A 21178-nucleotide genomic window follows, 5' to 3' on the forward strand; every position below is an offset into this window, starting at 1 on the left:
ACGCACCTGTAGCTCCTCAGAGGACGATGATTAGCCTGAGCAGCCACGAGGGCCTAGCTTGAAACCTGGAAAGATTGATTGTGCCTCATAAGAAAGTTGGCATATATTCCCACCTAAGAGAATATTCAGCACCAAACAGTCAAGAGGTGTTATTTATGAGCATCGTCTTTGGAACAAGAACAAGTTATCTGTCTCCAGTCTTTAGGTAAAATAAGATGATTGGCTGCTGGCTGAAAACCTTTGAGCTCGCGCTAAATAGATTAGAAGAAAATAAATGTCCTGGTTTTCATATTTGCCGTGACCTCTTCTGTTTGCGTTAAAAGGGTGGACCAGATAATTGGTCGAGGAGCTGTCCAGCCCGATAAGAAGGCGCGCCCCGAAAAGGGAGAGAAGACGCCACCAGAACTGGAGTCACTGGACGAGCTAAGCATGATGGGACGTGTAGTTAAGGTGGAGAAACAGGTAACGGGGGACAGTTTGACTTATAATGTGCAATAATGTGACTTAGCTTAGCCTAGCTTAGCTTAGCTTAGCTAAGACCAATGATGAAACAAGTGTCAAAGATGCTTGAGCCACTCAGGTCTTTGTGTATGTTTTTTCAGGTACAATCCATAGAGAACAAGCTGGACCTCCTGCTCAACTTCTACTCCCAGTGCCTAAAGAAAGGTTCATCCAACTTCACCCTGTCCACCCTCCTGGACCCCGACCTGACATCTGACTACCAGAGCCCCACGGACCAAAGAGACCTCTTCCCCTCCGTTAACACACTCAACATCTCCCAGTCCGACAGCGGCAACTTGGAATGACGCTGAGCCGGCTGAGCACAGACACGGACCCCTTTTTTCAGTACGTCTTCCAAAGGCCTGACTCTGAGCAGCCAGATCTCGACGACTCCTCTCCACTTCATTTGTTTCTGTCCGTCAAAGACTCTGTCCTGCCCCATCTCAAATCCACACCCTCAGCTCCCTTACCCTCATGTGAATGTTTCCAGAGCTGGTACAGACGGAGGCCACCAGGTGGCTCCACCTGACGTGGGGCCTCAGCCAAAGCTGCTCACCGCACACGCCTCTCAACCTGCTAGACGAGGACGGAGATGAGGAAAGGACGACAACTATTACTTGACTACTGAACCACTCTCCCCCACTCACCTCATGCTATATATATAAATAGATATATATCTATGCCTACTTTAAAGCTTCAGTTGTACATAATCAGACTGAGCGTTGAAGTGTTTTTAATCTTCTGAGGAATCAGCTTTTTTTTCCCTGTCATAATTTTATTTAGTTTGGCTGCTTGTTTCAACAAACTGGGAGTTTTTATTTTAATTTTTTTTTCAGTTTTCACTGAGTCTTCAGTACCTAGTCAGTTATACTGTAGTTTGACACAGAAATAAATAAAGTGCTCCCTTGGACCGGGATGGGCATACTCAGCCCGCCTACGCACCAAACTTACACGGTACTCTGTCTCATCCGAACAAGGGATCTTTAAATGTATGAATCCCGCTTTAATAGCTCACACTTGTCACATGGAAGCAGAACTAGAGGAACATGTTGGGAGTTTGTTTTGATGTCCATTCTTTCGCCTCGAGGTTTGCTCTCCAACAAGCCCACTTGCAAAAAAAAAAACAACAAAAAACAAAAACCCCTCATTGTTCTCTGTTTGACTAGGGTTCGGGTTGTTCCTTCTTATTTGGGATTTACTTACTTTACTTTACCTCTCGGAGTACTTCCCCGATCTAAACTTCTGCTTTTCAACGAGCCCTTTAAACCTCTCTGTCTTGCAGCCCTCAGTCTTGACGTGCATGCGTTCCTCAGACCAGTCCCGTAGATGAAACCTCTCAGATTCGGATGCAACGCTTTACGCTCTGCTTCTCGCCACTCACGTCCCGGCCTCGGGTCACGTTTTTTTGACCGTTTCATCTGGTTCGGGGGGGGTCCAGTAACGCTTCCCTCCCAGCTCCACCGCCCTCAGACATCACACGAGCTCCCAGATGACGCAGAGACTTTTTTTGGCCAGTTCGGTGCAGTTTGAAGTAACAATCCGTGAGGCATCCGGGTTCGAACGCACGAATTCCAGACCGTTATCCTCATGAAGGCGTGAGTCTTCGGTTCAGCTCGAAGAGAGCGTGCGGAGGAAAAGCTGACTGCACTTTCCTCTCTTTTCCCGCGTTTCCTGGTTTCGCTCCCGGTGATGTTTGCTCACTAAATGCTCTGTGCAGATGGACAAAACTGGAGAGTGCACAAATGCACACACGCAAACACACACACAGACACGTTGAAAACGACGAAACCAGTTCCTTTACTTAAATACTTGGGCACTTGATAAATATACCACATGTTTTTGTCATGTATGATTTCATCTTCCGTTTTGATTTCTTTACTGTAAACGCGTTCACGCACTTGATTTTTGCGTTATCATTTCGTCGAATGATTTCAGTTGTTAAAGTGAATGTAGGATTTAATTTAATGTATTTAATTCAGTTTTTACGACTTTTAAATAAATGTAGCATTTTTTTTTTCTTTCTTTCTTTCTTTGTTTTGTGGAGTTAAATCATTGATGACACTGCTGTAACCACACGCGGCTGATCAGGTCCACGCGCACCGCTTGCAGAGCCGTGTATATTTTTTGTAACGTCTTCGGATCACCGCCGCCGGCTTCGACCGAGGAAACACTCGCCATGTTGTGTATAGCCAGTCAAGACATTTCTTTATTGTCCCCGCGAGAGACTCATTCGCTCGGTCCGGTCAATGCAGTTGACTCAGGTGCTCAAGTTTTCCATTCAACCTTTAAACAATGAATGTACTTCATTGCTCTGTCTTTTTAGATCTACTTATGGTCTGTCGTCGCCATGAGAAATAAAAAAACAAACAAACAAAAAAAAAATGGCACTTCGGAGCTCGCTGTCAATGTCATACAAGTTTTGCATTCATGTCATGGAGAAATGCTCGGTAGCTCCATTGTTTGGCCTGGATTACGGCAGCCTGTTTATTAGAGGCATTATTAAACTGTCACGTCATTGTCACCGGGAATGTTGAGCTTCATGAAATTATATGTGAGGTCACTGTATTGCATGTTGTTGTTTCGTAGGAAGGGGGGGCCCCGGTATTAGAAGAAAAAAACAAACAAAAAAACAATCTCGAGACAAGACATGAAAGGAAACGACCTGTGCCTTCTATGCCCTCGTTCTGCTCTGCAGCTGATACGGTGCAGCTTTCTGTCTCACACTCCTTCAACATGGCCTATCGGTGTGTCGTATGAGGACAGCCATGCTACTTTCGTTCAAACCCTCGAACTGACTGAACACTACAGTTAACGTTTCGATTTAGTCTTCTACGGCTGCTGCAAACTTTGATATTTTCTGAGGATATTACTGTATGTTCCTTGCGTATCCTTGTACCTCTACCAGGGCCTCCTCGCATCAAACACACTGTATTGAAACACCTGTCAGATCCGGAGGCATGGACATTTGTGTCGTCTCAACTCTGCAGGCATGTGTCCTTTCATAAGCATGTCACATAGATCAGAATGGCTTCCACACAACTACCTCTGAGGCCACTAGGGGGCGCTAGTCTAGGAAACCGAGTAAGCGATTGTCTAACTGACTGAATGCTATGCATGACTCAATCTGCACGTTCTCTTTTTCCACTTCTTCTTCTTCTTCTTCTTCTTCTTCTCCCTCATGACGTCCTACCATCCATCCTTCACTGACTTGCTGCCATTCGACATTCCAGCTCATTGCTCTTTAACCGTTTTCTTAGGTGTTGGAACTGTTGTTAAGATGAAACACACATCGATCAAAGCAATAAGCGAAATGCAAAGTCTTCCGATTCCGACTGATGTGTGAAATATGGCGCTGATTTATTTTCTGATCCGATGCACAACTCTATTTGATCTTTTAAAGAGATAGAATTATGTGTATCTGCTGTGGATAAAATTAGATCACTTGACTAACTTATTAATTTATTTGTTTCAATAAAGCTCTTTGGACTGTACGTTTATTTGGGTCTGTTTTTTTTTTTTTTTTTTTTTATCCTCTAACCTGTGAATTAAACATTTCTATGGCAGGTGATGAAATCGGAAAAAGCTCTCAGGGCTGATGTTAAACTAAAATCCTCAGTTCATCTAATTTTATTGAACTGCTTTATTTCACTGGTACCAACGTTTAAATGTGGTCAACGAGCTCAAAAGAACATGCTTGTAGTCACATTTTATTGGCATACTTAAACAGGATAAAATAATTGTTCTTTCACCTCTGTAATTCAAATCAGGGGTACATGGTGCACGCTCTTCTTTCATGTCACAGTGTAAAGTTCCCCACGCCGTAGAAGTGACAGAAGAGAGTCACTTGCTGCTTGAAAGGGTCGACGATCAGATAAGCAAACGTCTGCTCCTCCTCTCTCGTCCCAGGGAAACATCGTCCAGACTCGTCCTGCAGACCATAAATGATTCAGTGAGTTTAAGACGCATGGAGTCAACTGATACACCGCTCACCTATTTTAAACCATTTCTATTAAATCCTGATTCTTGATTTGACGCATTAACTAATATTTATATGGAATAATACTTCTTTTGATGTTAAACTCACAAAACACACCTGTACTACAAACTGAAACACTAATGTTTAACTTAATCATGAGTTCTGTCTAAGATTAATTATGTAACATGATACTGTTTGTAGTCTTGAATAAACATTTCCATTCATATGATATTACATTTAAGTATGATACATGTCTAATTGTCTCTTCAGGAGCTAGAATTCATCAGGAGCTTTGAATTGAAAACCTTTTCCTTTTTCTCAGTTAAATGTGGACACAATTAAAGTCATTCACTTTTCTATCAGACGTATGACCAGAGCGCACAGACATTTTCAGTCACTTACAAAGGCGCACACTTTGAACACTTTGGAAACAATTTGGATCCTCTTCATCGCCGGGCCCTTCTGCACGCTACAAAATGAATGAATCTCAATTTCATTAATAACTAATGACTGGTCTTTGCTTTAAGTGTAATATATATATATATGCCGTGTGGGGGCTGGGTGAGACAGGAGTGATGGACAGGTCACCTGATCAGATCCTTGTATATTTGCTTCGTGGTGTTGATGTAAGGATCGATGGTGTCTTCATACTGACAGAGCTCTCCCCCGAGACACAGGTGCTTGAAGAGGCAAAACAGGAACTCCTCTCGCTCCTCTCTCCCGACAGCGTGGTAGTGCTCGGAGCAGTCGTCCTGCAACATCTGGAGGAAGCGGCGAAGTCATGAACTGACCCCTACGCCCAGAAGAGATAGACAAACACAGATGGACACGGGTGGAGTCACCTTTCTGAGCTCATCATAGTCAGGGTGGACATCATGGAAGCATTTCACTACGTGTCCAGAGGGCCTCAGGATGCCGCAGCTGTAGATTGGATCAAAGAGGCCCATGGTGACCTCGGTGCACGGCACTGGCTCCACACTCACGGACAACACTGGCTTGTCTACAACACAGATAAACAACAACAACGACAACAGATTAGACTGCAAATATTGTCCAGCAGATGAGCTGAATTTGGTGATGAAAGGTTTCTTGGGGGACATGACGTACCAAGAGGCACCGAGAGGCCGGCCTCCATCTTTCTAAGCGTGCAAACAACAGCAGGATCCCTGAAGAAACACTGAATGACAGACAAATGACATGTGTCAGTATCACTACCAAACTAATTCTGCTTCCAACTGTGAGAAACAAGGTAAAATCCCACTGGGAGGTGAGTTAATCATTAAGCATCACATTTACATCTCTGTAGTAAATTAAAGAGTCTTAACTGGTTACCTTTGCAAACGTTTCGGCTTTGTGACAGGAGAAGTAGCAGCGGTCAAAACCATAAGACTGGACTGAAATCCTCCCCAACATGGACCTGAATTCAACAGTTCACATCCATTAAAGAGCAGGCAGCCACAGGTAACAAAGGATAACTAGCTCAAAGTCCTCACCATTTCATTAACCGCGCCAGGATGTGTTTGTCCTGCAGGAAAGAGAAGTTTTTGTTTGGAAGAGGGTTGAAAGAAATTGTTACCTCTTCTGCCATCGTCATTTAAATTGCCGTTAGCTGGAGGAAACAAAGACTAAACTAAGACTGCTCACAACTAACAGTAGGTTTTTTGGCCGATCACTGTCCAATTAAAGGCGGGGTTAAGCACCGACATCCAATAAGAGTCTAGTTTGTTTGGTTCGTTCCGGCTATGCGAACAAAATAGGAGTGACATGTTCTCTTTGTTTTTCCTATCTCAGATCTATGTAGTTTACATGTTGCCTGGCAACGGGCGCCCAGAACGTTCTCTTTAAAACGGACTTATTCATCTTTATTTCTTTCACTTTTTTTATTTTTCATTGAACTTTTTTTGTTTATTTCACTTAGTTTGTTTCATTTTCATCCCCAACACAACATTTATCGGTCTGTGTATTTATCTTTCTGTCAAGCATCAGTGAATAAATATTTACTTGCTGTTTACCTGAGCTGCCACCAGAGGGCGACATTGTTCTGTTGTTCGTTGGATGTGGGTTAAACTGTTTGATTTTTAGTTTTGTGTCAAATCATCATTCATATTTCTACCTCAGTGCTCCTGCATTATTATCTTCACGACGGTCTTGTTTAGACTAATTCCTCATTCTATTTAATGCAGTATGTACACATAATGAGTAAGAAGATAATAAGTAAAACTTCTAATACTCACATAAGAGGAAAGGCCATTATTGTAAGGTTAACATATGCACCTGTTGTGCTGCTGTGAAAAATCTTGAAAGCCTGAGAAGACACAGCTGCTGATCATGACCTTGTGGTGGAGTGAGAAAAGAAAATAAAGCCAGAAAGTGGACCTTGGTTTAATTTTGTTTAGCCAAAACAAAATAAGCATTCCTGCTTTATTCAATCTCATGCTTGTTACTCTTTTTATAAGCATTTTTTCCTTTCTGACCTTTCACCGTGTTACTGTGTGTCTGAATAATCAGCCTCAACAAGCTATCTGTGAAGCATGGATGGCCTCTTGTAAATGTTTTAATTTGATAAGACCACCTGATGCACTACAAGGGCCATGGCCATCTAACCATCGACCTTACATTTTTTGATCCTCCCTTTTTTGCCATCGCAGCCGAAGAGCTCTGTGTAATCTGTCATCTTCGTACTTGTTCTTCTAGACATATTTAGTCTTGCACAAGCTTCTCACTACTTTTTAAAAAAAAAAAAAAAAAAAAAAAAAAAAGTCCTTCTAGGAATTTCCTACAGATCCCTACAAACATTTTTACCAGGTCAAATTTTAATTTCATTCCTGGCATTCCCAGCGTTCCAAGATAAACAAGGATGTGGGATCTTTTTGATCCACATTCCAGTTTTGGACACCCAGAGGCTGATCTTCCTTATGAGGAAGTCATATCAAAGAATATTCATCTATGACGGTGTTTCTTTGCTGGATGACTGACAACATTATATAACCGTATTAAGTTTCCCATTAGAACTTCCTGAAACTCCAAACAATGGCGGAGAGTTAAACTGAACTGTATTTAAATATCATGCTGTCATTATAAAAACAGACAGTCGGGGGATAATTCAGGATGTCTCAGATCTGGCAAGCTTAACGCAGCGGATGTATGATGGATCTAAATGCAGCTATTACATCCCAGATGAGAGGATATGGTGCCAGAGTGACAGTGAGCGGTCGGAGTTTAGCATTACCTAACAGAGTCACATCATTAAAATAACAGAGGTGTGCTCATCGTGGGCTGATTGCATTGTGGTAATGATACCTGATCAGACTTGGCAGGCAAGAAGGCGAAGCAGGTGAGAAGTTGTAACGATTGAGAAATGTTGTGATTACATCTTTCCATGGTGGTTTTACAGATCCAGTCGAAGATATGAAACTTTTCCCAAATTCTCTGTAAAGGCTTATTACTGCACGCTGAGGGAGTTTCTGCCTCATTAAGTGACAATGTTAAGTATTACCCATGGAAAAAGCAATGGAATAACTTAATGCGCACCCTTAAAGTCATTGGAGATTTATGGGAAACTGGAGACATTTTCCAGCTGATTCCAACCCCCCTCTGAACTCCACAGACCTGATGCATTTAAAATTTACTGCCTTTTGATAAACACTGTGATTTATTTCTGAATGAAAGATCGGTACAACAATTTGGTTCTCTGCTACTAAATGATCTGGTCAAGCTTTGCTACGGGGAAAAATTACCTACAAGGACACGTGTGCAGTCACGCGTGCTTTTCACAGAAATGACTGCAGACGAGGATATTGCTGCTTGTCAGATAAATCAAACATTTATCGGATCATCAAGAACTTCAAGGAGAGAGTTTCAATTGTTGTGAACGTGGCTTCAGGGAAAGTCCAGCAAGCACCTCCAGTGCAGAGCTTGGTGAGGAATGGCCGCAAACAGGCCGCAAAGAAGACAACTTTCTCCGGGAAAAACATCAGGGACTGATTTCTGGAGAAGGTAAACCAGGACTGACCTGCTGAGGACTAGGTTAAAGTCATTTACTCTGATGTATCTCCTCTCCGATTGTTTGGGGCATTTGGAAAACATCTTGCCCAGAGAAGAAAAAGTGATCACTACCATCAGTTCTACGTCATGCCAGTAGTAAAGCATCCTGAGACCTTTCACGTACGAGGTTGCTTCTCACGCACAATTTTGCCTAAAAACGCAGTCATGACTAAAGAAGGTCACCAAAGCCTCCTCCAAGAGCAACTTCTCACAACCATCCAACCATCCAAGAACAGCTTGGTGACCTAGTACCTATAGGGTGACAAGACATCAACATTTTGGGCCCACGGCCAGGAAACATCCCAGACCGTAATCCCATTGAGAACTTGTGGTCAATCCTCAAGAGGCGACAAATTCCAGGCATTGATTATTAAAGCTGCCATTAGTAACAATGTGGGCCAGAAGTTGACTGGCAGCATGACGGAGTGATTTGCCAGTATCATCCCTTTGCATAAACCTAATGTAACTGTCAATAAAAGCCTTTGACAGTCATGAAAAGCTTGTACTTATACTTCAGGAAACCACGGTAACATCTGACAAAAAGAACTAAAAAACGAAGCAGCAAACTCTGTGAAAAACAATGCTCATTCTCAAAACTTTTAGTTTATGCAAATTAAAAAAAAAAAAAAATCTTAAAATCTGCACGACTGTCCTCTTTTCCAGATGGAAAACGTGATAATAAAGGAAGGTACATGAGCACGAGAAAAAAAAAAAGAAAAAAAAAAGGGAAAGAACAGTAGCAGCTATTAACAGCCTGCTCCAAATTCCTTTTTAAGTTTTGTCACGGTCAGCAAATCTGCACGAGTAAATGATTGGACTAAAACCTCTCCTCTTATCTCTGCATCACTCCACTCAGACCGGATTATTCACCAGATGGTTATCTGTGCTCACCTGCGCCCGGGCAGGATGAATAATGTGGTTTGTGAGTCGGGAACAGTTTTGACACAACAGCGAGATAGTAGATGGAGCAAGATTCAAGGCCGGCTGCTGCTGCTGCTGTGTGCGATAATAGTGTTTAACTTGTCTTGAGAAGCAGTCAGCGAAGGCAGCGCAGAGCTCCGTCTCAGTGGTGTGAGCCCTGGTTGGCGTAAGTGCCACTGAACTGATCTGGACTGTGTCAGCGCTGGCTGTGTTTCCAGTTCCCAGATGTCACTCAGCAAATTGCTTTATGTGGCTCCAGTTCACATCATCCACTCAGAGGGGCCTGCAAGGAGGACGACAATGCTCTTCACCACAATTAATGTCTTCATGGGGTCAAGCGGTTTTTGTTTTGGTTTGGTTCCTCCCTTCTTCAGCTTCTATCCCTGAGAAATCCAGTTAAAAAGGGCTGGGTATGAGTATTCACTCCAAAATAAAAAATATATATACATAAAAAATGTATATTGACAACTTAAAATGGATGGTTAAATACCTGAAGACAGAGAGACGTTCAAACATTTATTTGACTTCCAAATAAACTGGAGGAAACAGCGCGGCTCTGCTCTTGCGACAGACCTCCAAAGGGAAAGAGTTGTGCCCAGACTTGGAGAACAATGGAAAAATCCTGCTGGAGTATTTGGACAATGAATGAATCAGTATATGAGACATTTCCTCATGATGTCATGGCGAGAGAGATCTTTGTTATGGAGCCTCTTTTAATTCTGATCCAGGTCTGTCAGCACAGGCTTTGAGTCCCAAAGTGAATCACTCAGCGACATGTGTGGTTCATGTCATACATTAAATATGGTAACTGGAGACAAACACGAGCAATTCATCAGTGTCAGTTCAGCCATTATAGTATTAGTATGGTAGTAGATTTATTTTATTGACTTGAAAAGTTGCCAAACCACCATAGAGGTGGTCACTATATCCTCAGTGGTTGTGACTACTTAATGTTATGAACTGTGCAGTCGTGGCATGTCCTCGTGTGCAGGAGACGTGCAACGCAACATGTTTAAAGGAAGGAGTAGATAAGATTTCACAAAATAGAAGAATGGGAAAAGTCAGAAATAGAAAGAATAGGAATAATTTTGTGACAATGAAAAGTGTTACTTCTTCTTATCCACTGATCGCCCAAACACAGATATAAACCACTGTGTGCATGTGTACAAAACAGCATGAACCAGATGAAAAGCTGTTCTTGCAGCGTACCATTATTTTCTCTTATCTAGCCCTCATGTTTTATTTCTCTGCTCCAGGACACATATAACCTGAGTCAGGCCCATGGGGGCCTCAGTCCTCCTCCTTCTTCTTCTTCTGAGCCTGCTCTCTTCTTTTATTTCCCCTTGTTTATTAATTCCCCTCCTGCACTGTGTGATAGTGTATCTAAAATATTTTGGGAATCCTAGAGGAGCCTTGCAGGGACACGCCGAAGACGAGGACTGGAGCAGAGAGGGTGAAGAGACCAGAGGGATGGAGGTGGAAAGGGAAGGGGCCACGGGGAGAAGGGAGGAAGATAAGACCCTCACCGATGTGGTTGTTCTTTAATGTGAAGTTGATGCTATCTGTGGGAATGTCTGCTCCGAGTCTCCCCGACACACTCTGTCAGCAACTTAACGTAAAACTTTTTGATGGATAACAAGCGGCGTCATCAGATAGCACAGGTTTCAGGGGGCTGATGGAGTTACAGGATTAGCGCTGTGGTCTTGACGGGCCGAGGGGTGTCGGCTACACAGGGGTCACAGGTCAGAGCCATTACGTGCTGTGGCTGAAACTCATTGTTCTCCCGCCTGGAGTGATATTTAAGCATCAGTCCATAGCTCGGCTGACATCATTTATCTCAATTTCACACAGATAAATGAGTGAAAGGAAAGAAAGTGAAAGCGTGTGCCGTCTAAATAGATTGTTCACTCGGCGGCTGAGTGACATTAAACACCTAGTCTGTAATTTCTGGTGGGAATCTAAGGATTATTGTGTCTAAGTTTTTGTTATTCTAAAATATATATGGGCTAATTTTGAATCTGATTGTGGCAACGTGTTTTTAAAAAGTTGGATGAAGAGCAAAAAAAAAAAAGACCTACTTGAGGTTAACTAGCAACTGCTAACTAACACAACGGAGGGTAAAAAGATGTTCCCAGAGGAAATATGAGAAGACTTTAAGGGCTACCAACTAGAATTGCAAATGATAGCTCTATCCGTGGGGGTTCTGCAGGGGGGTCGCGAAATCTTTGGTTGATTAGACATTTTTCATACATTTGTTTTAATTTTCCTCCTCAAATTTAAAATTTGTTGAAATGCACATTAACACGAATCCAACATATTTTAGCAAAAGGATACATGGAGGATCTTTCAGTCAGCACTTAACTCATTCAGCGATGTAGTAGCTGTCTCAACAGCGCACCGTTTCAATCTAAACTAAGCTAATATAAGCTTACTGTACACAGTAGGCCTCACCCCTGTCGCTGCTGATCCAATCACGAGGCAGCGTATTGACGCTGCAGAAGAGAAGCCAAAAGAGCAGCTCGCTCCAATCAGCCATCTTTGGAACCCACGCAGACACAGGGCCCTTCTTGCTGGAAGGCATCAGCGCTAACCACCGAGCCACTGTGCCGCCCAACCTAAAATAATAATAATAATGTATTTATAAATAGCACTGGGCCAAGCTTAATATAGAACACATATAGTAGGTAGGGGGTCTTAACTTAAACTCTCCAACAGGTTGGGGGTCCTTGGCTTGAAAAAAACCCTGATCTAATTTGTTTACATATCCACTTAATGTAACTTTAGTGTTTTCTATTTATTTATTTTTTTATACTAAGTGCATTTCATATTATCAACAACTCCCTTTTACATCACGTGGGCTCCAAGCTGATGACTGCACTTGTTTATCTCATGCTCGCTCCTCTTGACATTTGTGAGACAACCCAAACACTCTCCTCGTCCTGACCATTTCTGTCCCGGTCTCCATGGTTACCAGTCACGTACAGTTGCCAGACATGGAACATGATGCTGGATGTTCCACAGATGTCCAGGAATGCACCGTCCAAGTCCCTGCCAGCTTGTTGTTGCCTCCGACAGAAACAGTCGCGCTCCTGTGATGCTGGCTATTAATAACAATCTCATGCAATATTGCCTGCTGCCTGCCTGGCCTGCATATATCCTCGTGTTTGTACAGTTATTGTACGTGCTCACAGTCACTTCCTGTAAGCCGGGACCCACAACTGCCCTGTGGTGTTTGAATAAAAAAACCATTAAAACAACTTGCTAAACTCTGAGAGAACAGTGGGAGGGTTATGAGGGGGCAGGAAGCAGGGACGATATTACCAGAGAGTAGTGGCCTAAAATAACACTCACTGAGATCCTTTAAAACTCTTAATTTACCAACGTAAACTAAGAAACCTAATAGTTTCAAGGCATGAGATGTTTCTTCTGTCTCAAATCCCCTTGGAGAACCGTGGATCGCTTGGGTTCAATTGTGGGAGACAGATCGGATAAACAGACTATGGACATTTGGAGAGCTTTCTAACTTTGCTCTGCTCCAAATGAAACAAAACTATTCCTCAGAGGCACCTCCACTTATTCGGAGAGGATATTTGTCTGTCAGTCTGAAATGAGTCATGCAAACATGTGGAGAATAAGTTGTGCATTAACAAAGTGACTCAGCAATGTACAGTACATTAACTCAACATACAGTGACATGCATGCTTGTTTGGAAAGGTACGCCCACACTCTGTTGCCGGGGAGATTGCAGAGCAGTTAAATATTCTACCTGTGAACATACCAGTGAGAAACATGTGAACACTAGCCATGAGCTTCTGAATTTTCTGTACACTGTGTGGTTTACTGCCTCATACTGGCATTTTAATCTAAAGATTCTTCTAGCTACCTAATAAATAAGGTTGTCGCCACAAAAAATGTGTGGGTGGGGCCTCCTGTTTACACACAAGAGCAAACAGTGGAGAGAGAAAAAAAAAGGTTTTGATTTCTATAGCTAATTTTTTTCCCATTCATTACCAATGGGTGGTTCATTTCTATGTAACTCACTTGTTTGCATAATAAACCACTGTTTGCTGACTTTGACCATCTTTTTGAATTAGCTACCTTTTCCTACCTACTACAAATGTTCTATATTAAACTCGGCCTATTGATAAATATACACTATTATTATAATTTTGCACTCAGTATTAAGTTATTCAAATAATGCACAGGTTCAAATATTCAATTTTTATTTCAAACATGTGCAACAGTAGGGTGACTGTGCAACTGTCATAAACATACCTAGCTATGTATAAATAATTGGCAGTTACAGAAAAAAAATTGACAGATTCAAGTTTTGACTTTAAACATTAGGGACAGTGAATCACCAACTATTTTAGCCTCAGTAGTTGGCTGATGGAAGCGAACTGCACTGTTAGCTTCTCTTCTGCAAATAGTAAGTCTGGATTTCACCTGGGGACCGAAAAGGCTCTCGGCCAATCGTGGGGAACATGACAGAGTCAGTGTGTAATATGTATAAATATGTGGACTGGCTCAGTTGCGATAGGAGCGGGGCCTACTGCGTACAGGAAGCTTAGATTTACAGGTCTAGTGTAGCGCTTCGTGTGAAACGGTGCTCTGTTGAGACAGCTCCTGTATTGCTGAATGAGTGAATCACTGACTGAAAGATAACGTCTTCAGCCTCCATTTATCTCTTCGCTAAAACATGTTAGATTCATGGTGATGTGAAGAAATTTAAAACTGTGGGGGAAAATTAAAAAAAAAAAAAATCAACCAACGATTTTGCGACCCCCCTGCAGTACCTCGGCGGACCCCCTAGGTGTCGTGGACCCCCTGTTGAACATCATACAGTCTATATAATTTAGTCATTTAGTTTTGTTTTTTTTTCTTCATAATTTAATATACCTGGTTGTTAGCTTGCTAAACGTTTACACACACAGTTGCCCAGCAGGAGATTACATGGAGAGCATTTAGTATTCATGGCTTCCCCCCAATTCTTCTGAAATCTTATGGGTTATGTTGTGGAAGGTTCATTAATGTTTATAAAAAGTCTATTTATTTACCATCCACCTTTTCATTGTAGTAGTTACACATGATGCTCTGTGAGTGTTGCACTGATGGAAGTCACCAGTTGTGTGATACAGAGGAGAAATAAATAATAATAATAAAATAATGCTGATTTGCTTTGGGCGGCCACAGCATTGATATTAGTTATTAACCTCATTAGCTTAGCAAACAGTACAGTAAGTTCCCACTGTTTATCCAAAAGATGTATTAGTACGACTTGTAAGGCAGCTTGATTCTTATGAGATTTTCAAGATTACGAGACCACAAAGAAATGCATCTTTCCAGACGTTGATCTACCAGCTTGTGGCTGCAGACCAATTAATGTGAGGAGCTACATTCAGTTATGGCTGCGTTTAAGGTGTGATGTCAGTTGTCAGTCGTAACTTTACAAAACATGATGTTCAGTCACATGGCATGAACTATTCTTGGCTTTTTCGATTCCTCAGACAGTCCTCCAAACAAACCATCTGCTTACTTCAGGCGGTGTCTCATGATTCTCGGCTTGTGATTGATCAACTGCACAAATTCACCCGTCAAAGTTCACCGAAGCTGAACCTTCAGCAGATGTTTTGGGCGTGATTTTGCTTTGCCAATTGAGTGAGTCCGCTCACTGGAAGGAATCGGCTTCTCCGCTTTAAAATGCTGGTGTGATAACGCCTTTCAAGAAGTCAATAGAGCAGGGCCAGTGGATGTATTATGTTCCATTAGGAGAGATGAGCACCTTCAGTGGATGGACGGATGAATGGATGAGTGCAGGGGTGACAGGTATTGAGCGCGGGTGTTAAGACGAACCAGCCCAGGGTCAGTCCCTGTGGGGACGCATGGATAGATGGATGGAGGGGGGAGAGCGCGCTTGTGGGACCACCTGAGGCCTCCTCTTGTCTTTTTGTTCGAAATATAGACATGACATCATCAATAAGGGAGAAGCTGTGTGCGTTAGAGGGAGAACACATGAGTTTCTTTTCCTCTTCTCTTCTAGTGAACTGACACATCTTCAATCTGGCTTCTCCTAAGTCACCGTCCAATGTCACAGATCCGCCCTGTGGAAAGAATCTGTCTTTCCCTCAACTGACTCCAGGCAACAAACAGTAATTGGCATCACTGTTTGTTGTTATTGCATAAGACAGGGATCATTTCAACACACTTCAGCCAAACAACCTGTAATATTTTAGCATCTGACTTCCACCAGAGATACACGCACTGTAGATAAGAAACAAAGCAACGAGTCCCTGCATGTCACATACAGCAACCTCTGCTTGTGGCACAAACACATAGAAGGTCTTCACTTGATTAAACAGAGACACCTCAAGGCAACGACTTTGTTCTGTAATGAGTAATCTTTGGCTCGGGTGGTGTTTAATTTAAAGTGATAAAATCTGTGGTGGAAGTAGTATACAGATTCTTTCCTTGATATTATAACATATCCCAAATAAAAGTCTTAGCATCTACGTAAAAGTGTGTAGGTATCAGGAAAATGTATTTAAAGTAGACAGCACGCACATAAATGGTCCCCGTTGGTAGTTTAATCAACAGCAGTGCATCATATTTTATTAGTGTGGTGTCACTGTAGAGCAACGTCTAAGCAACTAAAGGTCTGGCTTACGTTGGCTAACGTTCATGATGACGAATCCACCGTCAGGAGAACAATGAACAACCATGGTGGACATGCAAAGACAAAGCTCTCCAAGGAGAGTATTTCCTCTGGTCTGTAGTTTGCTAAACATCATGTGGTGTGGACACCAGAAGAACACTGGAAACATGTTTTGTGGACAGTTGAGATCAACGTAGAACGGTTTAGCTTAAATGTGAGGCGTCTTATCTGGAGATGAAACAACTCTGCATTCCACCATCAGAACCTCATCTGGTCCATGAAACATGGGGGTGGTAACGTCCTTGTTTGGACCTGTTTTTCTGCATCTGGGCCAGGACGGCTTGCCATCACTGATGGGCCGATGAATTCTGAAAGAAAATGTGTCATGGTCTTGAATTTTTGGTATTTTCTTTCATGTTTCCTGTTTTTATTTTGTAGAGTTGTTCCTTGGTGTTTCTTGTCTCATTTGCCCCGTTTCCCCCCCTTGATTGCTGCATTGGTTCTGTCTACTCCACCGTTATTAGTTTCACCAGTGTCTCGTTAGCCCCTCTGCCCATGTGTATATATATAGCTCTGCCTTTCCTTGTTATGTTTCTGTTGTGCTGTTACCGCTTTGGGTTTTTCTCTGTGGTTCGTCCTTGGTTTTTGGTCTTCATCAATTTTTGTTTTTTAGATTTGTGTGTCAGCCCTGCAGTGCTTTAAGTTCTGGCTTTTGATGTTTTATTAAAGTCAATTTGCTTCCTGGTTCTCATTCGGGTCCTACTTCATGCAGCAAGACCACAAGCCCAAGCACACAGGTCATTGTACAAGAGAATGGTTAAAGAAGAAGCTGAATGATTTGGACAGGCTCAGAGTGCTGACCTTTATTTCATAAAAATGTGGAAGGATCTGAAGCACGCAATTCATGTAAGGAAACTGAAGTGAAGCGTTTCTGTAATGAGGATCCAGACATCATCAGATCAGCATTTATCTGAGATGTTTTGTTGCTGTCATTGTCCTCCTTTCTCAACCTGACTCTGATTTTTTATGTTTAGTCACTTGATGTACATTTTCCCAGACCATAAACGCTTGCATGGAAACTGATGAACTGATGAATCTTGAATAAAGCAGAACTGGGCTTTGCTGACATTTGGTTTAGGTGCAGGTTTTTAGAAGGTCAGGTCTCCTTATGACTGAATGATTCAGTCTGTCACTTCTCAGTCAGCAGGAATCAATCACCAAGTCAGTGCTTTCACAATCAATACGAGCCTGAGCCGACAGATCTGTGAGGGAGGCAGAGGTGACAGACGCATGGAACCTTTACAACATTTGGAGCCCGTTGTTCTCGACTCTGGTTCAGACTGAATTATCTGACAACTACTGATGCTCTACGGATAGTTCCCATAAGAATAATAACGTAGAATTGTGTGACCCTCTGACGTTTGCTTCCATTTCTACTGTCATGTCTTGACATTAAGATTATTGGTTGGATTACCATGTAATTTAGCACAGATGGTCCTGTAGTCCATCTGTGCATCAGACATCCATCTACCTCCGCAGGGTAAATTCTCCCATGTCAAAACACTTTTTTTCCCCCCATTATCCAGTATTTATGGAGGAATACCTACAAAACTAAACCAGAGGCCAAATAGGTCGTTGTTGTTGTTTTGCTATTTAAAAAAAAAAAAATTCTTTTTCCAGCTGCACTGTGCAGAAAAACAGCTGTAACAGGCAGCGTTAGCTGGAAACTTGCCATAAATATTAGTATTTCTGGAAGTATCTCTGGCTGTTTTATTCACATTTTGTCACCTTTTCTGGTTTACATTTCTTCCCCTTTCTTTTTGTTTTAAATTGTGGTATATAAACATTGCTGCTGTGGCTTGAAAAGAAAAAGGTACAACATTCATAAAGTGTTGTGTGGGCATATGCAAATAAAACCAGCAATGGTTGATCCAGGAATTGTTGGTACATATGTGACTAGTGCCTTAGTCACAACATCCTCTTTCCACGGTTTCAGGTCTCAAAACGTTCTGTGTAACATAATTTTTTACATTCATGCAGTCATTGTGAAAAAAGCTCTTTCTTTCACCATCCCTGTTCTTGCTTCACGGGCTGACTCAGAGGCAGGTGTTAGAAGCTTGGAGCCGTTCGGAAAGGAGAAAGCGATGCGAGACCTGAGGAGAGAAATGGCACATAACTCATAAATTTCTCACATTCGAACAACGTGAACGATTTTGAGTCCAAACTAAAGTACGTCCGCTGCTCCCAAGTATACAAAAGTGCCACAGCTCCAGCTGCAAGAAACGAAGAACAAACAGTACGAACACGGCCTGATAATCTCCCAAATGTCTGTGCTTCTCATCATTACGAACACGTGGGCGTTTTTCCACACACCTGGCCCTGACTGCCTCAAAGACATCTCATAAGATCGGTGACGCGCTCTGCGCTCGCCCCCAGCGCGCTCATCCTTGTTTACCGTCAACAGCGCACGGCCTACATGTTCTTGGAAGAGGAAATGCGGAGAAATGGAGATGGATAATTGTCCACTCCCCCGTGGGGTCAGGAGAGCAGACCTCCACCCTAACGCAGTGCAGCTGGGATTCCCGGCCTCGCTGCGTAGCATCATGGGAGCACTGTGATGCAACGCTCAGGAAAAAGAGAAGGATTGTTCCTCTGGATGAGTATGTGCGTACGAACGTGTGCGACTGGCCCACGCCGTGCGCCTGCCACTTCCAATGTTTTTCTTGAATGTTCTTTATCGGAACACGTCCACAGAAATGCACACCCATCTTTTTTTTGTACTGCCTTTCACTGCAGCACTCCTTGACATCACTTGTGTGTCTATAGGCCCTATTGTTGCCATGCGTGTCCTCAGCCGCCACAGTTCAGGATATTTTCGGGGGGAAATCACCTCACAAACAGAAGCCCTTCAGAGCCGATATCTGGTTCCCTTTCTCACTTCTGCTGTCATGGCCAAACATCTGGTGGTCTTGTTAAAGGCCTGAGTCACTGCAGTCTGGGTCAGGCCTACATATTGATTGCACTCATACATGAGTCTTACAGCTCGCCGCCTACAGATCTTGTGACACAATGACCCTCCGAGATGATTCAACCTTTATGTCTTCCCTGGTGAGTCACTCCCTGCTCTGTTGACTTGTTGCTCTGATTCAGGGGTCTGTAATGAGACCTTTGCACCTTCCCATTCAAATGGCGACAATAATATTCCTCTGCATTCACAGTCATCGAAGCATCAGGCTCGTGCTTCTCTTCTTGTGAGTCAGTGGCTCTGCAATCATCATTCTTTACGTGTTGGCACAGCTCAGTTATCCATCCCTGGAAAGTAAACAACGTTACATTAAAAGGTATAATGAGGATTGAGAATGCAGCCGTAATAAAATGCTGTAGCTCAGAGCGTCGTTCTTCAGGTGCTACGAGGTTGCGCAAGAGAGGCGTCAAAGCCGTAATTATGGTGCCGTATGAAAAACAAGCCCGTTAACCAGAGCGGCCTCATCTCTGCTCACGTAACAAGCAGAAACTGAAACTGGCGACATTTCAGGGGGTGATACAAATCAGAGCAAAACTCGTCAGAGGAAGGTCTCGCATGAGAAACTGTAGAGCTGCCAATTTACAAACCAGGGATCCTGTTTCAAAATGCATGTCAGATATGTTCTATAGTTTACACTTGCTCAGAAATGATTACATTTGGAATATTTAACAGTCTCTACTGAAAGTTTGGATGTTCAAACAATACTTCAGAATAATATGATCTGACTTTAAAAAGCCAAACCGCATCACATGAATGACTCAGTTACTGAATCAGAATCAGAAATAAACTTTTATTTATCCCCGAGGGACAATTAGGAGGCTGAAGAGCAGTACGTAAAATTAAAGAGCAAGAGGACAAAAACACAAAAGTGGATAGGCAAAAGCAGCCCACTGTGTGTAACATCAGGCCTGCTGCCAGTAACGGAAGACTGAGGTGAGTGGAGGTACATATGAAATAATATAAAGAACAAAATGTAAACAACAATATGTAAAAAATGTAAAGTAACAGATTCAGTTTTACAGTTCAGTTTACAGTACTTTTCCTCATAATGTGGAAATGGGTAATTTGTATTGAGTTACTAATATTTTTTGTATATTTTTCTGTGTTTCTACTATTTATATATATTGTATATATCAGCTAATCCACCACATATTTTCTAGATGAATACAGTAATTGTTCAGCTCATAAGATGTTACAATACTGTGAAATAAAATGAAAATAGAGAAAATAAGGAAATTAATTTCCCGTTTCCTAAGATCAACGATTATATATATCGATAATAAAAATTTGTGTTGACTAAATTTCCTGATTATCAGCTATTTGATTAGATTATAATTAAATCTTGGAGCTAAAGCCTTAAAGGTTCTTAGAGAACTTTTCCTTTTTACAAGTGCATCACAGTTACGTCCATTTTTGTGACAACCACAGTGTGTGAAAAAAGAAGAGACAAATTTTAAGCTTAAATGTTTTTTATTTTCTTATTTGGGTTAGTTGTATTGTTTTTTTGTTTTTTTGTGATTGACTTATCTGAAAACCTGTCATTCATTCATGAATATTTCCCCAATATTTATCAGTAACACAGAGGCAGACGAATTGAAATACACGGTGTACCTTAGTACCAGTGTCAGTTATGCAGGACATGTTGACATCCGTTCGTCCATTTGGTCAGTGTCCTCCCCTATTTTCTGGGGAGCCTTGCTCTCATTCAGCACACGCCCTGCCTAACGCACCCCGCTGTGTCCCACTTATTGATTCAGCCCTCAGCTTATTGATCCACCCACAGGGGGGGTCCGTGGCACAGCTGTGTCTTCCTGGACCACCATGTCACCCGCCTATAATACCTTTCCAAGCATTCTTGTCCAGAAAGACACACGACAGCAGACAGCTGTAGCAGACATTGTCATCAATAAATCAGTTTTTGCACTTATGTTTAATTCAATTCAATTTAAATTCTACTATAGGCTGCAGAAAAAAAGAGAAATATGCGTGGATTGGCCTTAAAGCAATTAGAAATTAAATTAAACTGCATTTCTGTTTTCAAATACATCTCAGTTTGACT

The 21178-nt window shown here is 42.2% G+C and overlaps 2 protein-coding genes across 4 annotated transcripts in view; one reads left to right on the forward strand and one right to left on the reverse strand.

The window, feature by feature from the left end:
* The window catches only part of LOC125020207 (potassium voltage-gated channel subfamily KQT member 4), a 44398-nt gene extending 40406 nt beyond the window's left edge, over positions 1–3992 (forward strand). For all 3 annotated transcript variants that reach the window (XM_047605516.1, XM_047605517.1, XM_047605515.1), the window contains 2 exons: positions 324–462; positions 603–3992. In XM_047605516.1, coding sequence (XP_047461472.1) covers positions 324–462; positions 603–806 — 343 coding nt within the window. In that variant the 3' untranslated portion in view covers positions 807–3992. The remainder of the gene's footprint in view (positions 1–323; positions 463–602) is intronic.
* A 200-nt stretch (positions 3993–4192) lies between these two features.
* Positions 4193–6299, reverse strand: cfap300 (cilia and flagella associated protein 300). The gene is made up of 7 exons (XM_047605539.1): positions 5971–6299; positions 5810–5894; positions 5585–5654; positions 5320–5477; positions 5066–5238; positions 4880–4946; positions 4193–4429 (listed from the first exon to the last, which is right to left on the reverse strand). Exons 1-7 carry the CDS (start codon positions 6069–6071, stop codon positions 4298–4300), a joined length of 786 nt encoding a protein of 261 aa, XP_047461495.1. The 5' UTR covers positions 6072–6299; the 3' UTR covers positions 4193–4297.
* Between the last annotated feature and the right edge of the window lie 14879 nt (positions 6300–21178).

The sequence above is a fragment of the Mugil cephalus genome, chromosome 14 (assembly GCF_022458985.1).
Source record: "Mugil cephalus isolate CIBA_MC_2020 chromosome 14, CIBA_Mcephalus_1.1, whole genome shotgun sequence".
Taxonomy (NCBI): Eukaryota; Metazoa; Chordata; class Actinopteri; order Mugiliformes; family Mugilidae; genus Mugil; species Mugil cephalus.